This window comes from Rattus norvegicus, chromosome 8, assembly GCF_036323735.1.
Source record: "Rattus norvegicus strain BN/NHsdMcwi chromosome 8, GRCr8, whole genome shotgun sequence".
NCBI lineage: Eukaryota > Metazoa > Chordata > Mammalia > Rodentia > Muridae > Rattus > Rattus norvegicus.
Window position 1 is genome coordinate 38,564,042 of NC_086026.1, and position 13,266 is coordinate 38,577,307.

General features: G+C 43.8%; 1 protein-coding gene across 1 annotated transcript in view; it reads right to left on the reverse strand.

Moving 5' to 3' along the window:
- Barx2 (BARX homeobox 2) overlaps nucleotides 1-12,937 on the reverse strand; it is a 67,702-nt gene extending 54,765 nt beyond the window's left edge. The window contains exon 1 of the mRNA NM_001427453.1: nucleotides 12,428-12,937. Coding sequence (NP_001414382.1) covers nucleotides 12,428-12,614 — 187 coding nt within the window. The 5' untranslated portion in view covers nucleotides 12,615-12,937. The remainder of the gene's footprint in view (nucleotides 1-12,427) is intronic.
- Nucleotides 12,938-13,266: the final 329 nt, after the last annotated feature.

Here is a 13,266-nt window from a genome sequence, read left to right on the forward strand (position 1 = left end):
AGCGAGAGGGGTGAAGCAGACCTAGCCAGAGGACCTGAACTCAAACTACTCAGAGACCACCCACGGTGCCTTAAAAGGCATCCAGCACAGTGACATAATCCGAAGGATGCCTAGAGGAAACTGGGGGTTTTCTGAGAGAGAGTTAATTTTGTTTGAGTTTAATTCACAAATAATTGTGATCTTTCCCTAAAGGGCTGTGCCTCAATCAACTGAGAAGGCATTCTTTTTTATAAGATAATTATTTTTAATAGAAGCTATCAATTACTGGGTGCTTTGTTTCCAGGGACTGGACTTAATAGCTTTATAAACACTATTTTATTTAGGCTAAGCGACTAACCTTATTGTGTAGTCATTATTATCTCTATTTTATGGATGAGGAAATTGAGTGTCAGAGAGGTTAAAGTGGTTTGCCTAAGGTCACACGGACAATAAAGCACAGACAAACTCAGGACTGTCTAACTCAAAACCCATACACAGTACACCTCCCATGGTTCCACGTGCCTGTAAGCATGGGACACAAGTTACACCTATCTTACCCTTGAGCAGTTACCCCCAACCCAGTGATTCCCACGCTTCAGTGTCCAAGAGATCTTTTAAAAACAAAGAGTGTTGGGCTGGAGAGATAGCTTAGTGGTTAAGGGCACTGGCTGCTCTTCCAGAGGACCTGGGTTCAATTCCTAGTCCCTGCCTGGCAGCTCTCAACCATCTGTAATTCCAGTTCCAGAGTATCTGGTGCCCTCGTACCAGAACACTACACCCTCATAAATAAATTAAGATTGATTATTTTTAAATATGAGGGGAGAATCTGTGTGAGGGCAGTACTGGAAGGAGACAGGGTGCCAATCCTGGGATACAAAGTGAATTAAATAATTCGTTTAATTAATTATATGAAGTAAAATAACCCAGGCAAAGAAAGACAAATTATGCAAATTGATTGGAAACTAAAAACAAATAAAGAGAGAAAGAAGGGGGAAACGGACATTGTGTATAAATAAAGCCTGGTCAGATGGAAAGTATTCTCTATTACAGTGGGGATCTGCTATTTCCAACAGTCTCTGACATATGCTGTAGGCGACTAGCTGAAGCTCAAAACACGGAGAAGCGAGATGTGTTCAAGTACATGGAAATGGTAACTGCAGGTTTGGATCATCAGACCCTGCGTGGCATTTTAAATGGTCACACCACACTCCTCCACGTCTGTGTCAATTAAAATGGGACCAAGTGGAGACTGTACCCGCGTTGTTAAGCATTTTCTATCCAGTTCTTAAGAAGGAGGAAAAAAAAAAAAACAATGAGGAACTGAAGATTCCATCCTTGAATCTTCTGTGAACAGCTTTACGAAATGAATCACACCTCACGGATGCCCAGGGGACTCCGAGACTGTGAATCACAGAAGCAGATGATAACAGATCTGAAACCTCCCAATGATCACATATGCCATTTCCCACCTCAAATCCCATTGCCTGACCCAAGTTTTCTGGAGTCATTGAAAACCTCAATCACAAGAAAAATTGGCTTTGATGTTTGTGTTACACACACACACACACACACACACACACACACACACACACACACACACACAAATTATTATGAAGCCTGCATAAAAGGGGACAGATCTGAATTCTAATTTACATACCTAGTAATCACACGAGTGTAACTTTACATTGAAAGAGACACACGGTCCGATCTCAACTCTGGCACTTAACAGGCATTTTCTTAAACAGAGGTAATGGGAACGACTTCATACAGGGTCTCCGTTCAGTTTAATTACCCTAACGCTCTACAGCTTCTTAGCTCGGAGCCTGGCACACAGCTACCTTTTATTTTCCAGCACCCCAAACAGCCAAACACATGGTTGAGGCTCTTTGGTCCAAGTATCAAAGGCAGAATATTCCAGTTTAAAAGAAAAAAAAAAAGCCCACAGCTAGTCCTCTAGTGATCTGTCACACTATGATCCGAACAGACAACTTGGAAAATGAACTTCCATTAACCCCAGCCGTCTGATGAGCTAGGGGCATTCACGAGTTACCATGATCTCTAGGAAAAACAGAATCAACAACACTATCCAGATAAAATCTCCTCAGGGGTGACGTACCAAGTTTTTTCAATAAAGTATTTTAATCATGGAAAGGAAGTAACTTAGATAAAATTCCTTTTCTACCCCTTAGTGAAACCCTGAATATCATACATTTCAACTTTTTCTGTTTGATGATTTGTTTTCTGAGATGGGGTAATGTTGACTAAGTCTTGCTGTGTAGACCTGAGTGGCCAGAGACTCACAAAACCTTATGTGCCTATGGTGAGATTGAGAGAATTCACCACCATGGTCTTCTCAATGAATGACACCTGTTTAAAGATTTGTTTTTATTTCCCATTTACACACACACACACACACACACACACACACACACACACACAGATAGATATAGATATAGATATATAGATATAGAGATAGAGATAGAGGTATAGATATAGATATAGATTAGATATAGATATAGATATAGATATAGATATAGATATAGATATAGATATAGATATAGATATAGATATAGATATAGATATAGATATAGATATATGGTGTGGAGGGGACCTAAGTGGGGAGGAAGCAGGCATCAAATCCTCTGGAGCTGGATTTACAGGAAGTTGTGAGCTGCTGGATGTGGGTACCAAACTGTATTCTGGTCCTATGAAAGAATGAGTCCTCTTAACCACTGAGCCACCCACCCCTCTAGCCCTGTTTCAGGTAGTTTCAACATGAAGATTCAAAAGCAGACCTATCAGATGTGATGCCAGTGTGCAGACCTTCATAACCTGCAGAATGATGTCCCCCGCATAGACATATACATGGCTGCCTGGAAGCTCTTTGGAATTCAGTCATCCTCCTTATCCTTAGCCAATCCCTGTACGTTACACTGGCTTCTTCATATATATATTGAACTACTATTGAAGTGTTCTCATGCTTCTTGCTATGTTGTGAGGTATTAGATGTATCTTTGCTCATATATTTGTTTGGGCATGAAGGAGTAGTCTGGGGAATGGGGCGGTGGCAGGGGTTGGGGGGGGGTGATGCTTTGGCCAATTCAATTGTACCAACTGTTTCATTTAAAGGAGGGCAGGGCTCATGAAGGGCTATATTTTTGGCAAAGTGTCTAAATGCAGTATTTCTAAATTAGACCTACCATGCAATGGTAATTAAACTGTCTGGACTGTTAAGATAGCGGAATAAAGCAGCTGCCACTAAACTTGTCATTGCAGAGTAATGTCGCTGAGATTAGCACCTCTAAACAACAAGATGACCGCTTATTACTGGTAACAGACATCTCTCTGGAGATCACCATGGTTACCTTCATCCTTTGCAACAATTCCTGACACCACACGTTGAGCAGTCTTTAAGTTAAAATTTTAGATGGTTACAAAATATAAAGAAAATGTATACGATGTGCCAATAGCATCATTCCCCCCTCACTGAAGAGACTACAATTTAACATTACACTCTTTGATATTTAATCTCAAGGCTCCTGGACAATGTTTCAAAAGCAAAAAATCAGGACCAATGAGCCACTGGCCAATCGCCAAGGGCAGCATATCACCATATCAGCAAATATTTATAAAATTAAGATGCAATGCAAAGGCAGTTTGATATGACTTTAAGCACTGTTAGGAATAAGAATTTCTAATAATTCAGATTTATATAATTGTTGATACATATTAGCCAGGAGCAACAGTTAAGAGTAAGAGTTGTAATAATTCCTTCCAGAGCTCAGAGGTTCTTTGATTGAATGCCAATTCATTGATAGAGGTAGGGCAGTTACTGTAGCAAGAAATAATGCTGTCAACCAGGTTGGGGGGGGGCAAAACCCAGCTTCAGAAGCCACATTGGCTGTTAAATGACCTTGTATCCCCACTGCGAAACTGACAAGGTTTTGTCTCAGGAGGGGAAAGCTACTGAGAAAGCCATCGAAAGTTCCACAAGATTAAGAGTTTCGTGGACATGTGTGGTCCCTTATCCTATCGCTTTTCACTGTTTATGTTATGAAAAGTTTCAACTATACAGAGAAATGCAAAGAATAATACTGTGAACATCTGTGAACCCACGGCCAGGTGACAGATTTGTAATGCTTAGACTGAGTCACCACAGGCCTTTTTTTTTTAATGATAAATAATTACATAAGAAAATAAAAATATGGAGGGAACCTCTCCCCACTTCTATCTTCCTGCCTGCTAGCACCCTGTACCAGCCTGAATGTTTTCACTCACTCTGTAAAGCATTGGACTATACACATCAATCTACAGCTTGATTCCCCAGCCTGCTTATTTCAGAAGACGATCCATGTTGACACAAGCACAGTTGGTTCATTTAGTTTTTAATTACTACATAAAGTTTATTGCACAATTACAGCACATGTTATTTTATTCCCCGAAAGGCTGGTTGGGTTGTTTGTTTATTTTTAATTTTCCCTAATCTAAAGGACGCAGAAACGAGCAAGGTTCTTATCTGTGTCCCTGTTGCACATCTACTATGACTCCTCAAGGCACGACTTCCCAAGGCACTGCATCAAAGAGTGCACTGCCAGGAGCTACCGACTCTTCTCCACAGGGATGTAACCTGAACAGGAGTCCCAGCTCAGCCTGCGCAAAGCCCCCAGGTTCGATCCCTCTACCAAGAAACAAAATCTGAACATCCTCCCAAAGTCATCGGACTAAACAACTCTCTAACCATCAGTATTTGGGGTTTGAGGAGGTCTATGTCTCTACAGCTCTGTTCTCAACTGAGGTGGCCAGATCCTCCGCTTTGCCTACCCTGTGGCTATGAGACACAGAATCCCTGCATTTCACTGGCCATCAAATCCTTCACTTCCATGAACAGCTTCCTGCACCACTGGTAATGTGACTTAAGTTCTCAAGTTCCTAGAGCTGATTTTAAGAGTCATTATTCTAGTGCTAGAACATCTCTCTCTCTCTCTCTCTCTCTCTCTCTCTCTCTCTCTCTCTCTCTCACACACACACACACACACACACACACACACACAACACACACACACACACACACACACACACAATTATGGGGCCAGCTGGATGAATTAGTAAGTAGAGATGCTTGCCGCCAAACCTGACAGGTTTCATCAGGTGATTGGATCCCCCAGGGAAGGAGAAAACTAACACACACCAGCATTGCTGCTGCGCTTCTGCTTGTGAATAGGGAGGTTGAACACAACGTGGTTCTGTCATTCCTCTCAAGTCTTCTCTGCATGACCACTGCAAGACTCAGAGAGAGGACTCTTTGTAACGCCTCTTGCTTAATCAAGCTAGTTCCACAAGATAAGGAGCCATACTGTTCCTGGTGTTCATTCAGGACAAGGGCAGTCAGCAACCCAAGGTATTATGTAAACTAAACCTCAATCCAGGGGTGACTGCCACCTTATTTGTGACAGGATCATTAACTTAAATCTCAGCGACGGTTTTGTCACAGAGTGAAGGAAGCTCCAAAGAACAAGGTGGTGGAGAATGACAGGGACTTACCATGCCCAAGGATTTCCCGGAGTGGAAATACAGCCAAGCCTTCCTAAGTTACCCTAGTCCAGAGATGATTCCATTTCTCCCAAGGGCTATAGGCTCTTGAATATGCAAATGGAAAGGCAATCACAGTTCTCAAAGAACTAAGTCATGCATTATGAAAAGTCATAATCAAAAGTATATTGAATCTGGGAGTGGTGGCACACGCCTTTAATCCCAGCACTCCGGAGGCAGAGGCAGGCAGATCCCTGTGAGTTTAAGGTCAGCAGCGTCTACAAATGGAGTTCCAATCTAGCCAGGGCTACCCAGTAAGACCCTGTCTCAAAGAAACAAAGTACTTTGAGCAGGCACAGTGGAACAGATCTATCTTCCTCAGAAATTTGATGTGGGCTTGGACTAAACATCTATAGATCCAATCTAATATAGAATACAAAGTGAAGCCTAGTCCTAAATAAAAATAAATAAAAGATCTATGATCTGCCTAGACTAGTGACATATTTCATGTCTATGATCAATCACCTCTGGATTTTCTTCACCTGCGTCTGACCTTTCCTTTGTGGATGGCTGTTCTTGCCTTTGTGCCCTTAGCCGGCGGCGGAGTCAGGAAACATACAGAGCTGCATGCCAGACCTATCGAGTAGTCCTGACATCAGCACCTCCTGGTGACTGATGGGGACCGTCTCAGATATGCTTCCATATCAGCTGCAGCTTTTTGATTACTCTTCCTGGTAATCCATTTAAACCAGACTCAGACACCAGAAACTCCTAAGTAACTACACTCGGGTCCCCTCTCCTCTCCAGGGTTGACGCGAGACTCAGCTGCAGCCGGAATATAATTAGACGGCCTTCAGAGACCATCGAGGTGCAAGACTTCCCTCCTCACACCAGTGCCAAGTTTCCATATTCAAGAACTTAAACTGCCATATAAAATACTCTTGCAAGGATGAGTAATTAGACACTGTAATGGAAAAGTAACTGTGTTTTTATTTAGAGCACTTATTTTAACAAGACTTTTCTTTCTAACTATTATTAAACTGCAATAAAAATAAATTAAATCCTGAGAGTTCACAAAGACATTCTGTTTTGAAAAATAATAATAATAAAGGAACACTCTCCCGGAGAGTATTTATTTTGTAATGCCATTAAGTTGGTGCAAGGTCCTAATCAGAGTCCTAATGAGTCCTAATGCTGACTCTGTATCTGCCACGCTTACTGTGGAGAGACACCATTTGCAGCTCTCCGGTGGGAGCTGAAAGAGTAGGCGCTGGTGTGTGAGTCCCCTGGAAATTCCCTCAGCCCTTCGTCTTCTTTTTCTCCCGTCCTGCTGCTTCCAGGGCACATGTGCCCTTGTAGCAGGATGCCCTAGGAGCATTCTGTAAACACCTGTGGTTTTAGCAACTTCATGGGTGGAAAGGAGGATGCTGGCCACTAATCCAGCTGTGAGCTCATCTCAAGAGACGCTCCAGAAATAGCTGCTCCACCCAAGTGAAGCGGCAAGCAAGTACTTCCTAGGAGAAGATGCGAGCATCTCGTATCATCCGATTGCTTGCAGCCCTGCGACCATACTCCAGTCAAGAGCTGGTGAGCTGGCTCAGCAGAGAAACTACAAATTTCACTCTGAGACAGAACAAGCGATCATGGGAGAGCTGACCCCACCACTCCCACCTAAGGCCACAGGCCCAGTAGAGATGAAGTTTGGACCGTCTGAGCTGTCTCATCTTTCATCTGCTCCTGCAGCTCTCCAAGCGAGTGTTGACTGAGATAGACCCTCCAAACACCTTGGATGTGATACCTCGTCAGCCCCTTACCCCTACCATGAATGTTAAATGTTAAGTGATGGGCAGGGGACTCAAGGTGCCTAGCCTGAATCTGGGTAGAATCACGGTAACCGTTTATTGTCTGTAGACAGTGACTTCAGAGGCCACCTTTATTTCTGCACAACAAAATGTGGTGCAAATCTGAGTCTGAGTAAGCTCGAGATTTAACAGAAATCCGCTCTTTCTCTTTTTTCTTTATTTTTTTATTTTTTCTCCTCTTCTTTTCTTTCCAATCTCACTTTACAATTTAAACAACTATTTTCAGTTCTTATTGTTTCTCCTATAAACAGCTGGGAAACCTACAATCTGTTAAAATTAACTTTATACTGTCTAAGCTTGCATCACGAATTTAGTCTTCCATCCCAAAGAATAAATAGGACACGACACACCACACACACACACACACACACACACACACACACACACACACTCCAAGCAAATATAAATATTTGTTTAATTAAATTACCAAAACCAATCATGTCAAGGACTGCAGACATTGGTGGGGGAATTTTAACTCTGAGCAAAATTTCTAATCCTTTTTCCATCTGTGATTAGAAAAGTCGGCAGCAGCAAGACTGCGCTCGTAAACGATTCAATAAACTCTTAAAGCCAATTCCCGAGGAACCCCTCACATCACAATGTAAAAAGAGAACTGTAAAACTTAAGAGGTGGTAAGTCACCAGCTCCTCTCCAAATATACTCTGACTCTGAGCTAATGCCTGGTGAAGCTGGGTGTCCCTCGATGTGTTCACCCTTCAAATGGGAGCAGGAGAGAGCAGTCAGAGTAACTGCTCATAAAAGCCTGCTTGCCTCTGGAAGCATTGATAATGACCATTTTCCCAGACCCTGATTTATGTTTCTCCATTAACATTCCAGGGCCCGATTCTCAAGTTCCCAATATGCTATGGGATTTGGTCTCCAAATAAAAGAGCCGAGATTTGGGGGATTCGGTGGAACCAGCTTCATGACACTTGCGCGCTCTCTCTCTCTCTCTCTCTCTCTCTCTCTCTCTCTCTCTCTCTCTCTCTCTCTCCAACGGCAACAGAGTCATGCGTGTGTCTGGGCCCCATTTAACTTTTCCCTGGTTTGACACCCAGTCCTTTTGATAAACGTGCCCCAGGACACCACCACCCCAAAGAACTCGTTTCTCATGGACCCACCAGAGGATAAAATGTTCTCAATGCCACCTCCTAAGATAATCACCCAGTCCCAAATGCCCCTTTTAATTGGTTGACTGTCCCCTGGGTGTGACTGCACCCAGGAGTTTATCCAGGGTGTGTAACCAAGATACAACAGTCTTCCTGATTTCTGAGACTCCTGACGAGAACGGGGGTGTAAAAACTTGATTGAGCTATGTCAAAACATTAATGTGATGCTGTAACTTTGCAACAGATAGATAGATAGATAGATAGATAGATAGATAGATAGATAGATAGATATTCACTTGGGAGCTCCATAGAACCATCCTGCCCAAGAAAGGAAAAGGAGCTACACTGTACAGGTTCTACTAGAATAAAAGTCGCAGGTTAGAAAGCATCCAAATATCTGTATCCTCTTCCCACAGATGAGCATGCGGAAACGTTAAGCTCACTCTAAGAGCAACAATAAATTATAAGTAATACTGTAGGTTTGTTTATCAATAACCTCACAGGAAAAACTTTAGGGTAAACTGTCGCGTGCTTGTGTTTGTGGAACAAATTACCTGATTCCTCTGAACACTCCTCAGATTTAGAAACTGACGACTTCTAAAGGATTCAAGCATGAAGACAAAGCTTCCAAGAATCAAAGGGCTTTGCCATCTAGTCCATGGTGAGGAGTCAATCTTATTTGGTGATTTTCCCTCCTTTTGAGGGATTCTGGTTCCTCCTATTCCCTTTTGAAGGGGTTTCTGATGACCCAAAACAGATGACATCAGAACACCCCAAAAGCTGTGCTGTGTTTATGAAATCATAGAGTGTACCATTCTAACATTCAAGACAAGGTTTCTGACTTCCAACTGGCAATCTGTTTTGATTCTGTAGGAGGATTACTGTCATCAGATTTAAAGACAAGACTTACGAGTCACACGCTCATTAAGTAAAAAAAATAAAAAAAAATTCTATACCTCACTGACGTCGTGAATGGCAACTTGGTGCAAAGGGAGGATTTCTTTAGGTTGTTGGTTTGTGTTGGTTTGTTTTGTTTTTTAATTTAATGATAAGCTTTCCTTTAGTTTGGCTTTTCTTCTTCTTGGTATGTATTAAGGAGATTCAGGAGAAACTCCTGGGCAATAAAAACATTTAGAAACCACTCTGTAAGAGTTAAAACTGTTGTGTTTTCGATGAAGGCCCGTTAAAGTGAACAATACTTTTCTGATGATGAGTATTCCATGAAGGGGAAAATGTTTAGTAATGAATTACTGCCAGGTGATTATCTGACTAATGAAAAAGATTTCCATCCCTCTGTTTACTTAAATACACACTCTCCTGCCTGGGGAGATTTGATATCATGCATTGCCACTTGGATTACTAAATCTAGCAACACGGACTGCTTAATTAGGTGGAAGTCTTCTAAATGTGGCTTTTGTTCCACCCTTACTTAACCTGTGTGCTTCCTGAACATGCTGGTCAGTGGTGAAGGAAATTGTGGAGAAAATTTTAGTCTTAGTTTTCAGTATTTTGCCTGACCAAGTTCACTTCTGTCACAGTTATTTAAGCTGGTGGAGGTGTGCAAAGAAAAAGAGAGGGAGAGAGAAAGAGAGAGAGAATGTGCAACTTTAAATCCAGTGTAAATTTTCACTTGTTTTGAATTTATCATATACTGCTTCCGTTCCACGTGCTGGATATCCGCCTCTATCCAGAAAAATATATTACTGTTTCGCTATAGTTGCCAGCAACTAATATTTTTTTTAATTTTTAATTAATTTTTAAAAGATTGGAGCTGTCCTAGCTAAGATTTTTTTTTTGACCCTGGCTTTGGACAGTTATAAAGAACAAGAACGCTTTGAAAGCATGAGACCCGGCAGCAGTCTCTAATGGGCTCCCTATGATCTCATGCTCCGAAGGCTTTCTCGGTAACCGTAAACCCACTGAAGGTTTACGATCTGGAAGTATCAACTATTGTAGCCAGTTTTTATGAGTTTAATTCCACTAGCAAATCCTACTTTCTATATTTTAGGTCTCAACTAGAGCAAATCAAGCACATTTTGAAAGAAACGATCCAGGGGGAAGAATTGAAAAAGAAGGCAAGGAAACCACCACCAATAACCACTTCTGCCATAAACCAAGAACTTCTAGGAACACAGGACAAGCCTGTGACCATGTCAGCTCACCTTTAACACCCACAAAACTGCCTTTGAATCATTGCAGAGTGCCTGTTTTATTTCCCACAGCAAGGTTCCATAAATCATGGGACTAGCCTAGACTGACTACATGACAACTTTCTGGGCCTTTTTCCTCCTCTCTTTTTTCCAGCATGTTTTCTCGCACGGCCCAATTCTGTGACTCCCACAAGCCATGAGAAGTGGCCACCTTAGAATTACAGCAAAGCCCCTGAGAGTCAGCAGGTACTAAATGGGTCCTGGGTCCTCAGGAGCTGAGCTTTCATTCTCCGAGCCTATCTTCTGGGTAGTGACTGAACTGGGCACATTGAGAATTGTCACAGGGTGGGTGAGGACCCTCACTTGGATCTGTATTGTTGTGGCAAATGTTCTCCCAGCCTAACACATTCGCAGACAACTCATCCGAGGCTCTTCCTACAGCAGATGAAATGCCAACAGGGTAAGTATCTATCTCGCTCCTCAAATGTCTTTAATGTATATCTTATTTGCTTGTTTGTAAAACTGAGTATTACAAGGACGGTTATGGGATACCAGGTCTAAAACTACCTTGCTGACAAGAAGTGTAATATTCATTTTATGGCCAAACAAAGGTAGGAATAACTTGGTTTTTGGAAAAACCTCTCGTCGTATTTATTATTTAGATTTAGTGACTGACTGGCTTAGCTGGACTGTCAACAGAGCCAAGGAAGAAATAGTAGTCCAAGTATTACATTTAGCAGCCTTTTATCCCGAAAGTTCCAAAAAGAAGCCTTTGAGGGCCACTGCAGAGAGCACACACAACAGTTTTTCAAAGTTTAATTTCGTGAGCTTACTTCACGGCAGCCATACAGCGAGCATGGAATCAAAGGCCCAAAGCACCAAATGTGTGCTTTTAGTGGAAAGCATGGTCAAGAACGTCTTTGAAAATAATTTTTTTCTCCAACTGTTTTTAGCTGCACCTATGGGGGGTTTTTTTTTGTAGCCTGATCTCCATGAGGTCAAGGGACTTTGAAACCCCGACCTTCTCTTAATGTACGCTCTGCTTTAAATGCCTTTCGATTGATTTTCCACATAGCTACTTTTCCAATGTAGCTACTAAATTCTCTGTCTCCTTCCTATTAGTCTAGTTTTTGTGGACAGAGGAAACGAGGTTTGAGAGGGTTTTGTTTTGTTTTGTTTTGTTTTTGCTTTGTTTTGTTTTTTTCTCTTACTAGTGTTGGTTTTAGTCACTTAAGACAAAGAGTTCATCCTCTCTGCTTGTGTCAAAACTCAGCAGAGGGCAAAACTACTTTCTCGAGGGCAATCATTTTAAGTAAAGTTTGATGTATTCACAAGTTTATTTTGAAGCTTGGGGAACTGATTTACCCGTAAAATTACAGAAGAGGCTGGGCAATCCAGCTCTAGGTGAAAGATGAGACCACCAAATTCAAGTTGAAAAGAACAGGCTCACTGCTTGAAACCACCTAGGCACTGAATCTGTTGAAATGTTTGAAGTTTCTCACTAAACGCCCAACCCCCAGTAGTGCCAGGGAGGAGGGAGCTTTCTCCAAGAAGCAGGGACAGTTATGTTACATTGGTGTCCCACTCCAAGAGCACTTGGTCTTAACTCCCATCCAGGGAGCAGTACCTGCCCGGCGGTCTGCAAACGCTTTTGAATGTGCTCCGCTGCCTAGTCTGTTCTCGCAAGAACGCAGGGAAAGAATCCCTTGGTCTCTCTCGCTCTCGAGTTGGAAAGCAAAGGCGACCGCACGCGGTCAAAAGTACAACAGCCCACTATATCTCCCAGCGATTGTCTTACCGGTACAAGAGTGCAGGGGCTTGGGTCGCACCACCAGCGATGGGCACACAGAGTAGAGGGAAAGTTTCTCAAAGTAGTCGCAGGTCTCCTTGGAGAGGATCTCATCGATCATGAAAGTCTTGTAGCGCCTCCTGGCTGCTTTGAGCTGGCCGGGTGAGCTCAGCCTCAGTTCCGCGTGGCAGTGCATGGTGAGCCGGGACCGGAGCCTGGAGACCTGAGCCCCGCTCCTCGGCAGCCAGAGGGGCGGCGGGGCCCGGGGAGGCGCGCGAAACAGAGAGGGCACAGGCGCGCCTGCTGCGTCTACACCCACCCGCCGAGCAGCATCTTTGACTACAGCCTTTTTGGGACACCGCAGCTGTCAATCAGCGCGCACTTCCTGCAGGGCCAGGTGCGGAGCGCGAGCCGAGGGGCGTCGGCTGCTACCCCGCCCCTGCGCGCCCGTGCGGCCGGGGTGCTGACCTGCGCACCCCGGGTCCGACCGCTCTTGCTCGCTGCCTCCCGCCGTCCCGAGAGTCGAGCGCTCGCCGGGCTGGCTCTCTATTTTAAGACACTCGCCTCGGTTCTCCTCTCGCCCTCCCCCAGCTTCAGGTGTGTGTACGGGGTGTGCGCGCGAGCTCGTGTGTGTGCACGCGCAGTACGTCCGGAGCGCACCGCCTTCTCGGGCGGCTCAGGAGTCGGGCCGCCAGTTTTCCAAGCAGCAACGCTCCTCACTGCCCAGCCTAGAGCCAGCTAAAGGGGGCACCGCTCCCGGCTCCCCGCAACCCTGTAGGCAGCTATGTCCACACCTCTGGCCACAAAGCAGTGGCATCTTCAAACAGAATCCCAAGGCTCCAGGCCCC